Below are 12463 nucleotides of genomic sequence, written 5' to 3'. Positions count from 1 at the left end.
AGTACAAGTCAAGTGCTTCCAAGCGTTCCCAGTAGTTAAGGTGCTTGACAGAACTTATACGTGCAGTAAAGGATCTCTGTACACTCTCTAGATCTGCGATTTCACCTGCTTTGAATGGAGATGTTAATGTACAGCAGTATTCCAGCCTAGAGAGAACAAGTGATTTGAAAAGGATCATCATGGGCTTGGCATCTCTCGTTTTGAAAGTTCTCATTATCCATCCTATCATTTTCTTTGCACGTGCGATCGTGGCACTGTTGTGATCCTTGAAAGTGAGATCCTCAGACATTACTACTCCCAGGTCCCTTACATTATTTTTCCGCTCTATTGTATGGCCGGAGTCAGTAGTATATTCTGTTCTAGTTATTATCTCCTCCAGTTTTCCATAACGGAGTAGTTGGAATTTGTCCTCATTGAACATCATATTGTTTACCGTTGCCCACTGGAAAACTTTGTTTATATCTTCTTGGAGGTTAACCGCGTCCTCAGCAGATGACAGCCTCATGCAGATCCTAGTATCATCCGCAAAGGATGATACGGTGCTGTGGTGTATATCTCTGTCTATGTCTGATATGAGGATGAGGAATAAGATGGGGGCGAGTACTGTGCCTTGTGGAACAGAGCTCTTCACTATGGCAGCCTCCGATTTAACTCTGTTGACCACTACTCTTTGTGTTCGATTAGGAAGTTGAAGATCCATCTCCCCACTTTCCCAGTTATTCCTTTAGCACGTATTTTATGGGCTATTACGCCATGATCGCATTTGTCAAATGCGATATATATGTCGTTATCATGTCTCCCTGACCCTCCTGTCCTCTAGTGTCGTCAGGCCGATTTCCCTTAACCTTTCTTCATAAGACATTCCCCTTAGCTCTGGAACTAACCTTGTCGCAAACCTTTCAACTTTCTCTAGTTTCTTGACGTGCTTTATCAAGTGCGGGGTGGGCGAGTGTGTGTGTGTGTGTGTGTGTGTGTGTGTGTGTACTCACCTAGTTGTACTCACCTAGTTGAGGTTGCGGGGGTCGAGTCCGAGCTCCTGGCCCCGCCTCTTCACTGATCGCTACTAGGTCACTCTCCCTGAGCCGTGAGCTTTATCATACCTCTGCTTAAAGCTATGTATGGATCCTGCCTCCACTACATCGCTTCCCAAACTATTCCACTTACTGACTACTCTGTGGCTGAAGAAATACTTCCTAACATCCCTGTGATTCATCTGTGTCTTCAGCTTCCAACTGTGTCCCCTTGTTACTGTGTCCAATCTCTGGAACATCCTGTCTTTGTCCACCTTGTCAATTCCTCTCAGTATTTTGTATGTCGTTATCATGTCCCCCCTATCTCTCCTGTCCTCCAGTGTCGTCAGGTTGATTTCCCTTAACCTCTCCTCGTAGGACATACCTCTTAGCTCTGGGACTAGTCTTGTTGCAAACCTTTGCACTTTCTCTAGTTTCTTCACGTGCTTGGCTAGGTGTGGGTTCCAAACTGGTGCCGCATACTCCAATATGGGCCTAACATACACGGTGTACAGGGTCCTGAATGATTCCTTATTAAGATGTCGGAATGCTGTTCTGAGGTTTGCTAGGCGCCCATATGCTGCAGCAGTTATTTGGTTGATGTGCGCTTCAGGAGATGTGCCTGGTGTTATACTCACCCCAAGATCTTTTTCCTTGAGTGAGGTTTGTAGTCTCTGACCCCGTAGACTGTACTCCGTCTGCGGCCTTCTTTGCCCTTCCCCAATCTTCATGACTTTGCACTTGGTGGGATTGAACTCCAGGAGCCAATTGCTGGACCAGGTCTGCAGCTTGTCCAGATCCCTTTGTAGTTCTGCCTGGTCTTCGATCGAGTGAATTCTTCTCATCAACTTCACGTCATCTGCAAACAGGGACACCTCAGAGTCTATTCCTTCCGTCATGTCGTTCACAAATACCAGAAACAGCACTGGTCCTAGGACTGACCCCTGCGGGACCCCGCTGGTCACAGGTGCCCACTCTGACACCTCGCCACGTACCATGACTCGCTGCTGTCTTCCTGACAAGTATTCCCTGATCCATTGTAGTGCCTTCCCTGTTATCCCTGCTTGGTCCTCCAGTCTTTGCACCAATCTCTTGTGTGGAACTGTGTCAAACGCCTTCTTGCAGTCCAAGAAAATGCAATCCACCCACCCCTCTCTCTCTTGTCTTACTGCTGTCACCATGTCATAGAACTCCAGTAGGTTTGTGACACAGGATTTCCCGTCCCTGAAACCATGTTGGCTGCTGTTGATGAGATCATTCCTTTCTAGGTGTTCCACCACTCTTCTCCTTCAACTTCCAACTGTGTCCTATTGTTGCTGTGTCCCATCTCTGGAACATTTTGTCCCTGTCCACCTTGTCAATTCCTCTCAATATTTTATATGTCGTTATCATGTCCTCCCTATCTCTCCTGTCCTCCAGTGTCGTCAGGTCGGTTTCCCTTAACCTCTCCTCGTAGGACATACCTCTTAGCTCTGGGACTAGTCTTATTGCAAACCTTTGCACTTTCTTTAGTTTCTTTACGTGCTTGGCTAGGTGTGGGTTCTAAACTGGTGCCGCATACTCCAATATGGGCCTAACGGAAAGAGTGTACAGGGTCCTTAACGATTCCTTATTAATATATCGGAATGCTGTTCTTAGGTTTGCCAGGCGTCCATATGCTGCAGCAGTTATTTCGTTGCTGTGCGCTTCAGGAGATGTGTCTGGTGTTATACTCACCCCAAGATTTTTTTTTTTGTTCGTGTGTGTGTATTTGTGGGTGTGTGTGTTTGTGTGTGTGTGTGTTTGTGTGTGTTTGTGTATGTGTGTTTGTATTTGTGTGTGTGTGTGTGTGTGTATGAGTATTAGCTACATTTCTCTGTGTAGGTTCCTGTTAGTATGTGTTGGTCCAAAGTTTACGTGTTAGGGTATATTTGTTTGTTTAGTAATGTTCGTGAGTGCTGAGCCATGTTTGTGTGTTAGTAATGTTTGTGAGTGTTGGCTCATGTTTCTGATCATTTTTTTTTTTTTCATTTTCCCTGACCCTTGCGTCACTGACCGTGGTGTTTGTATTTCTACAGTTGTTCCGGTACTCCTTCAAGGCCAAGTACCACATCTACGTCATCGAGACGCAGTAAGTACCAGTTATATTTCTTTCTTATGTTAAGATCAAACTCAGGTATCCCACAAACAAGCTGTTCCTCTTTCTTTAAAATGTTTTTATAAACTCCCTCCTCAACATAAGCCTCGGTCACCGGTTCTCTCAATTGAGCTGCTATGGTAACCGAGACAAACTGTGGGAGGAGACATGCATATATCAACACGTTAGGACTAAAGTAGCCACTCGTGGAGAAACGATTCCTTATTAGATGTTTCAGTCTGTGCAGGTGTCTGCTGCCACTGACCCTCCTCCTCCCCAGCGGCAGTATGCCTTCATCGCCTTACTAAAGTCTCCCAGCATAGGTTGCCAATTTTCATTATCTGATGCAGGAAACCCATCCCGTGTGATGAAACATGACAACGGAAACAGGCAGCTCTTCTTCCCACCATGTAACTAATAGACTACGATGATAGCATACTGCTGGTGGGCCAAATTTTCTTTAATAATAAAAAAGGGTGAGGAAGGAGTTTAATTAATGATGTACATTCCTTACATGCGTAAAATAAAGCAGGGTGAGCCAAGCGAGTGTGGGTATGTATAAATCTCACCATAATTTTTAAAGGGGTGGACCGGTAAGCCAGCGGAAGGCCTCGGTCACTTGACCAAAAGCCCCGATGGCGGGTCATCGTCTGACCAAGAGCCACGTCAGGAGACACTTGTCCTGTTTCCTGACCAACTTTATCTAACCTGACCTAAGTGTGCGTGATGCTGAGGAGACTGTTGAGCATCGTTCTCACATTAGCTTTTAGTCTGCGAAGTCGCTAGCTCCCAGGCTACAATAGTTCACGCTACACACACTTCCAATTAAATTGACAAAGAAAATGGATGATCGTCAATCAGTATCTGTTGGCAATACCAGGCACATCCTAACCCATGAGGCAGATTAGGCTAATTAATGCAGAGTTACATTAAAATTCAGCGAGGAGTATATTGTGCTTATCTTCGTTACAAAGCTTGGAGTCAGTAAGCCATTCTCGCATCACGTTTATTGTTCAGTTAAGTCTGTGTGACAAAGTAAGGTCATTAAAGAGGACACAGAAGCCCGGGTGTCGTCGACTCCTGTGCTCTTGTGTCAACGTGAAGCTCGAACACTCATCCAGTCTTTTTATTTTTTTTTACCAATGATTTATTAAGGCACAGGTCGAGGAATATTTCATTACAAATATGGTGATTCTAGTTTCATTTTGCTCGTCAATACTTTGTGCATATATATAAAAATTAAACAAATAACTTATAAAATACATTTTTCCATGATAAGTTATTACATGCTGCTATATATATATATATATATATATATATATATATATATATATATATATATATATATATAGGTGGTGAGAATGGTAATGTACTGCGTACCTTGTTCCAAGGTTCGTCGTCAACATGACGGCAGTGAAGGGACTTGAGCTAGAGTTCGTCACGGCCACGCTAGCTGGAGATTCGTCTGTAAAAACTTGCATTTGTGGTCACAGAGGTGCCTGTGCTAACTTTCCTATGGTGTAGAAATATACCTAGTTGGATGAATCTTATTGTGGCTAGCTGGTCTAGTGGCTAACGCGACGGGCTGGAGTTTTGAGACTCTATGACCGCGGGTTCAATCCCGGCCGGGGGTATGGTTTATTTGCAATCGTGTCATTACGATTTCTTGAGTCATGCAGACAGATCAGTGTTTGTGTATATTTCGCCTGCTCTTGCGAATTCCTTGCATTGTTAATATCTCTAGTAAGGCTGATGCACGCAGGGGATGAGATGAAAAGCTATAAGCCTTCTCCCTGAAAGCTGGCTGCCTTGGATCAACGTCTAGCGCGAGCTAGGCGCCAAGGTATTGGTCCAGTGTGGTGAGAATGGTAAAGCACTGCGTACCTTGTGCCAAGGTTCGTAGGTTCGAGTCTCCTTCGGCCAGAGATCAGTGTTTATATATATATAAACAACACTGCACTAGCCAAGGACTCGAACCCATGCTGCTTTAGCCTGCCTCATGGTGGGCGAAAACACATGACGCCCTAATCCACTTGACCATACAAGGATTGTATGGTCCAGTGTATTATGGTTCGAGTCTCCATGCTTTGGATGCTCCCTTGCAACATTGCACAGCTCCTGATGACGCACTGAGAAGTGTGAAAGTACTTGAGCTAAAGATTTCCACCCCCCATGGCTTGTCCTGCATATATATATATATATATATATATATATATATATATATATATATATATATATATATATTATTGTGCCCACAAACGTGTGGTATTGATCAATAACAACACTGCGACTAGCCAAGGAATCGAACCCATGCTGCTTTGGCCTGCCTCATGGTGGGCGAAAACACATGACGCCCTAATCCACTGGACCATACAAGGATTGTATGGTCCAGTGTTGTTACTGATCAATACCACTCGTTCGTGGGCACAATAATATATATATATATATATATATATATATATATATATATATATATATATATATATATATATATATATATATATATAATATATATTATTTGCGATTTTGGCTTAAACAGCAACGCTCTTCTTGCCGAATAAGGGGAGCTAAAATTTGTGTATGCAATAATTTCCCAAAAATCATTCTGAACAGAACGAAAAAATGTTTCATTGCGTTTGTTCATTAGTAAATTATTGTAAACTTGCCTAAAATTTAGTTGGATTAAGCTAAATTAAATTCCGCTTGTTATAATAATGTTAGGTAAGTTTCCTAAGGTTCGTTTGGTACAAAATTATTAATTTTTACATTATCATAAATGAAAAAAAAATATATTTTTAAACGTATAAGAGAAATTTTTAGAAAGGGCTTAATTTTAAATGAGTTCTTGATAATTGGCCAGATTTACCTATTCGGCACGACATATATATATATATATATATATATATATATATATATATATATATATATATATATATATATATATATATATATATATATGGAAAACAAAAATACGGATTTTGCCAAATTCTGGAGCATAACCAATTACTAAAGTTTTAGGCCTGGAGAGTTAACCTAAATCAAACATGTATAATGAGTTGAAATATGTAAAAAGTTGTAGAAAATATACTTAGGAGAATTATTTTTTTTTATTAACACATGGGTCCTTTACCGCCAAGGCAGGGTAACCAGAAAAAGAAGAAACATCATCATTCACTCCATCACTGTCTCGTCAGAGGTGTGCCTACACTACACTCCAAAAGCACATCAACTCATAAGAACCATTTGTCGCCACTCGCTCCTCTGTAACACGCTCACGCACGATTGTTGGAAGGCCAAGCCCCTCACATAACAAACCTCCCTTACCCCGTCCATCAATCCCTTCCTAAGCCAAACCCTACCCCGCCTTCCTTCTACAGATTTATACGCTATCCAAGTCATTCTGTTTCCTTCCATCCTCTCTAAATGTCCGAACCACTTCAGCCCTCTGGATAATACTTTTAGAAACCCTGCACCTTCTAATCTCCAAGCTGTGGAATCTCTACATTATATTCACACCGCACATTGCCCTCAGACATGACATCTCCACTGCCTCCAGCATTCTCCTTGTTACAAAATTCACTGCCCATGCTTCAGGCCCATATAAGAACATTAGTATGACTATACTCTCATACATTCCCCTCTTTGCTTCCATAGATATCGTTCTTTGTCTACACAGACTCCTCAGTGCACTACTTACCTTTTTCTCCTCATCAGTTTTATGATTCACCTGGTCTTTCGTAGACCCATCTGTTGCCAAATCCACTCCAAAATATCTAAATACATTCGTTGACTCCATACCCCTTCCCTCCAATATGATATCCAATTTTTCATTACCTATTCTTTTTCATCATCACGTTACTCTTTCCTGTGTTCACTTTTAATTTTCTACTTTTACATAATACCCTACCAAACTCGTCCACTAACCTCTGCAGCATCTCTTCACAATGTCATCAGCAAAACGCAATGTGACAACTCCCACTTTTTGTTAGATTCTTTATCTTTTAATCCCTCGCCTCTTGCCGACGCCTGAGCATTCACTTCTCTTACAACCCTATCTATAAATATATTGAACGACCATGGTGACATCACACATCCTTGTGTAAGACCTACATTTACTGGGAAACAATCTCCATCTTTCCTACATACTCTAAACTGAGCTTCACTGTCCTCGTAAAACTCTTCACTGCTTTCAGTAGCCAACCTCCTATTTGCCACATTGTCCCCTTCCTCCCTGTCGTGCCCCTGTCAACAAATTTTGTTGAGAAAAGGAAAAAAGTTTTAAGATTAATAAATTAAATAAACCTAGGGATGCAATGGATTTGACAGTTAAAAATAGGAGAGTTATTAGATAGAGAGTTAGAGGTAATGGGAAGATGGAGGGAATATTTTGAGGAACTGTTTAATGTGAATGAAGATAGGGAAGCTGTGATTTCGTGCATTGGGCAGGGAGGTATAGCATCTTGTAGGCGTGAGGAAGAGCCAGTTGTAAGTATGGGGAAGAGGTGTGAGGCAGTGGGTAAAATGAAAGGGGATAAAGCAGCTGGGTTTGATGGGATAAAGACAAAAATGTTAAAAGCAGGTGGGGGATATAGTTTTGGAGTGATTGGTGCTTTTATTTAATAAATGCATGGAAGAGGGTGACGTACCTAGGGATTTGCAGAGAGCATGCATAGTTCCTTTGTATAAAGGCAAAGGGGACAAAAGAGAGAGTAAAAATTACAGGGGAATAAGTCTGTTGAGTATACCTGGTAAAGTTTATGGTAGAGTTATTATTGAAAGAATTAAGAGTAAAACAGAGAGCAGGATCACAGATGAACAAGGAGGCTTTAGGAAGAGTAGGGAGTGTGTTACCAGTAAAATGTATAGTTGAACAGTATTTAGATATGGGTAAAGAAGTTTTTGTTGCATTTATGGATTTGGAAAACCTGTATGATAGGGTAGATGGGGGGGGGGGGAGGCAGTGTAGCAGATGTTGCAGATGTATGGAATAAGAAGTAGGTTACCGAAAGCAGTGAAGAGTTTTTACGAGGATAGTGAGGCTCAGGTAAGAGTATGTAGGAGAGAGATGATTACCCAGTAAAAGTAGGCCTTAGACAAGGATGGTTGTTCAGTATACTTATAGATGGGGTTGTAAAAGAAGTGAATGCTCGGGTGTTGGCAAGAGGTGTGAAATTAATAATAATATATCTTTATTTCTATAAGTACATGTACCAGGTATACAGGCCGAGCTGACATCAATAACATACTACTGTATAGAAAGCTGCTTGTTTTGCAGAGCATTTCGGGCAGATTAGGTCAGTTTTGTCTCAGGATGCCATCCACTCCAGTCAACTAACACCCAGGTACCCATTATTACTGATGGGTGAACATGGACAACCAGTGCAAGGAAACACGCCCAGTGTTTTCACTCTTTGCCGGGAATCGAACCCGGACCCTCACTGTGTGAAGCAAGAGCTTTTGCCACTAGGTCACGGGCCTTGCGACAGCTCCCACTTTGTGGGAATTGTCACAATTGCCTTTTGCTGATGACACTGTGCTTTTGGAAGATTTTGAAGAGAAGTTGCAGAGGTTGGTGGACGAGTTTGGTAGGGTATGTAAAAGAAGGAAATTAAAAGTGAACATAGGAAATAATAAGGTGGTGATGATAAAAAAATTACGTAATGAAAGATTGGATATCAAATTAGGAGTAGGGAGTATGGAGGAAGTGGATGTATTCAGATATTTGGGGGTGGACTTGTCAGGAGATGGGTCTATGAAAGATGAGGTGAACCATAGATTGATGAAGGCAAAAATGTGAGTGGTATACTGAGGAGTCTGTATAGACAGAGAACGTTATCCATGGAAGCAAAGAGGGGAATGTATGAGAGTATAGTTATATCATCGCTCTTATACGGGTAAAGCATGGGTGGTGAATGTTGCGACAAGGAGAAGGTTGGAGGCAGGGGATGATGTCATGTCTGAGGGCAATGTGTGGTGTGAATATAATGCAGAGAATCCGTAGTCTGGAAATTAGGAGGAGGTGCGGGGTTACTAAAAGTATTATCCAAAGGGCTGAAGAGGGGCTGTTAAGGTGGTTCAGACCTTTAGGGAAAGAATGAAATAGAAGGACTTGAAGAGCGTATAAATATGTAGTGGAGGGAAGGCGGGGTAGGGGTCGGCCAGGGGAGATTGTAGGGAGGGGGTCAAGGAGGATTTGTGTGCGAGGGGCTTGGACTTCCAGCAAGCGTGCGTGTGTTAGATAGGAGCAAGTGGAGACAAATGGTTTTTATGATCTGACGCGCTGTTGGAGTGTGAGCGAAGTAACATTTATGAAGGGATTCAGGGAAACCGCCAAACCAGACTTGAGTCCTGGAGGTGGGAAGTACAGTACCGGCACTCTGAAGGAGGGGTGTTGATGCTGCAGTGTTTTTATAACTGTAGTGTAGGCGCGCCTCTGGCAAGACAGTGATGGAGTGAATAATGATGAAACTATTTCTTTGTCGGTCATACTGCCTTGGTGGGAAGCGGCCAGTGTTAATAAAAAAATTACGCACACACACACACACACACACACACACACACACACACACACACACACACACACACACACACACACACACACACAAACACACACATATATATATATATATATATATATATATATAAGAACATAAGAACGAAGGAACACTGCAGAAGGCCTACTGGCCCATGCGAGGCAGGTCCAAGTCTCCTACCGGCTTAAGCCAATGCACCCAACCTAGTCAGGTCAGGTCACATTGACTTAAGGTAGGAACACGGCAACCGACCTGGTAGCTCAAGCTATCAGGTCCAACTCACACCCACCCACATCCACTCATGTATTTATCCAACCTATTTTTAAAGCTACACAACGTTCTGGCCTCTATAACTGTACTCGGGAGTTTGTTCCACTCATCCACAACTCTATTACCAAACCAGTACTTTCCTATATCCTTCCTGAATCTGAATTTTTCCAACTTAAAACCATTGCTGCGAGTCCTGTCTAGGCTAGATATTTTCAGCACACTATTTACATCCCCTTTATTTATTCCTGTCTTCCATTTATACACCTCAATCATATCCCCCCTAATTCTACGTCTTTCTAGAGAGTGCAGATTCAGGGCCCTTAGTCTATCCTCATAGTGAAGGTTTCTGATACATGGGATCAACTTTGTCATCCTCCTTTGTACATTTTCCAGAGAATTTATATCCATTCTGTAATACGGTGACCAAAACTGTGCAGCATAATCTAAATGAGGCCTAACCAATGATGTATAGAGTTGAAGAACAACCTGAGGACTCCTATTATTTATGCTTCTTGATATGAAGCCAAGGATTCTATTAGCTTTATTGCGAACACTTATGCACTGTTGTCTTGGTTTCAGATTACTGCTAACCAGAACTCCTAAATCTTTTTCGCAATCCGTAATATTAAGATCTACATTATTTAGTTTATATGTGGCATGGTTATTGTCCTGTCCAACATTTAGAACTTTGCATTTGTCTATATTAAACTGCATCTGCCACTTCTCCGACCACTGCATCAGTCTATTCAAATCTTCCTGGAGTGCTCGAATGTCCTCGTCAGAATGAATTCGACGGCCTATTTTGGTGTCATCGGCAAACTTGCCGATGTCGCTCTTTATGCCCTCATCTATGTCGTTTATGTAGATTGTGAACAGCAGGGGGCCCAACACTGACCCCTGTGGAACACCGCTCGTGACGCTTCCCCACTCTGATTTCTCCCCATTTATGCAAACTCTCTGCTGCCTATTTGTCAACCATGCCTCTATCCAGGAAAAAATTTCTCCTCCTATTCCATGTGCTTTAATTTTCCTCAATAGTCTCTGATGTGGGACCCTGTCAAAAGCCTTACTGAAGTCCATATACACAATATCATATTCATTACCATGATCTACCTCCTCAAATACCTTAGTGAAAAAAGTTAATAAATTCGTAAGGCAGGAACGCCCCTTTGTAAAACCATGCTGAGATTCGTTGATTAATTTATGCTTTTCAAGGTGGCTACGAACTGCCTCGGCAATTATTGATTCCATAAATTTTCCCACTATGGAGGTTAGGCTTATTGGTCTATAGTTCGAAGCTAAGGACCTGTCACCTGTTTTGAAAATAGGTATCACATTTGCCATTTTCCACTTATCTGACACCATGCCAGTTTGTAGTGATATGTTGAAAAGATTAGCCAAAGGTGTGCTAAGCTCCTCTTTACATTCCTTTAGAACCCTTGCATACAGTTCATCAGGGCCTGGGGATTTGTTAGGTTTTAATTTATCTATTTGCCTAAGGACCATGTCACTTGTGACCCTAATCGTGCACAGTTTATTATCGTCCTGTTCTACATAATTTATCATTACTGGAATATCGCTGGTATCCTCCTGTGTAAAAACTGAGAGGAAGTATGTGTTAAAAATTCTACACATTTCCTTATCACTGTCAGTGAGCTGACCCGAGGAACTTTTGAGTGGGCCTATCTTGTCCCTGATCTTACTTCTGTATACCTGAAAGAATCCTTTTGGGTTAGTCTTCGATTCTCTTGCAACTTTAACCTCATAATCTCTTTTTGCTTTTCTAATTCCCTTTTTTATTTCTCTCTTTAACTGAATATATCGATTTCTTAATTGCCCCTCTCCTCTTTTGATTTGCCTATATATGCCTCTCTTTTGACCAATCAGATATTTTAATCTATTGTTCATCCATTTAGAATCATTTTTGTTTGATCTGATTTCCCTATTTGGAACATAATTTGACTGAGCAGCTAGAACTATGCCCTGGAAAGCATCATATCGGCAACCATCACCACCTACCTGACCCTTAGTCAGGTCATTCCAGTTCAGCCCACCTAAGTAATTTTTCAGTCCTATGAAATCAGCCAAGCGAAAGTCAGGGACGGAGACTTGATTGCCATTATTAGGGGAATTCCATGATATATTAAAACTGAGTGATTTGTGATCACTTTCCCCAAGCTCATCATTAACCTCAAGATTATTAATTAGTGTTTCCCTACTGGCAAGAACCAAGTCAAGGAGGTTATTTCCCCTAGTTGGCTCTGTCACAAACTGTTTTAAAAACAATTCTGGATCGTATCAAGAAAGTCACCTGACTCTAAATTTCCTGTCAAATTGCTCCAGTCAATCTGTCTATAGTTGAAATCTCCCATTAGCACAACATTTTCGTATGTAGATGCCTTACAAATTTCGTCCCATAGAAGTTTACTGCACTCCCTATCAAGATTTGGGGCCCTGTAAATCACACCCAAAATTAGTTTTTCTCGGCCCTCGAGAAGCTGTAACCAAACAGATTCAGTGGCTGACGCTTCTAA

At 41.8% G+C, this 12463-nt stretch overlaps 1 protein-coding gene across 3 annotated transcripts in view; it reads left to right on the top strand.

Moving 5' to 3' along the window:
* The window catches only part of Dpp10 (Dipeptidyl peptidase 10), a 470951-nt gene that overhangs the window by 238807 nt on the left and 219681 nt on the right, over nucleotides 1-12463 (top strand). For all 3 annotated transcript variants that reach the window (XM_070092527.1, XM_070092528.1, XM_070092526.1), the window contains exon 6: nucleotides 3068-3120. In XM_070092527.1, coding sequence (XP_069948628.1) covers nucleotides 3068-3120 — 53 coding nt within the window. The remainder of the gene's footprint in view (nucleotides 1-3067; nucleotides 3121-12463) is intronic.

The sequence above is a fragment of the Cherax quadricarinatus genome, chromosome 39, assembly GCF_038502225.1.
Source record: "Cherax quadricarinatus isolate ZL_2023a chromosome 39, ASM3850222v1, whole genome shotgun sequence".
Taxonomy (NCBI): domain Eukaryota; kingdom Metazoa; phylum Arthropoda; class Malacostraca; order Decapoda; family Parastacidae; genus Cherax; species Cherax quadricarinatus.
This window is presented reverse-complemented; position numbering and strand designations above follow the sequence as displayed.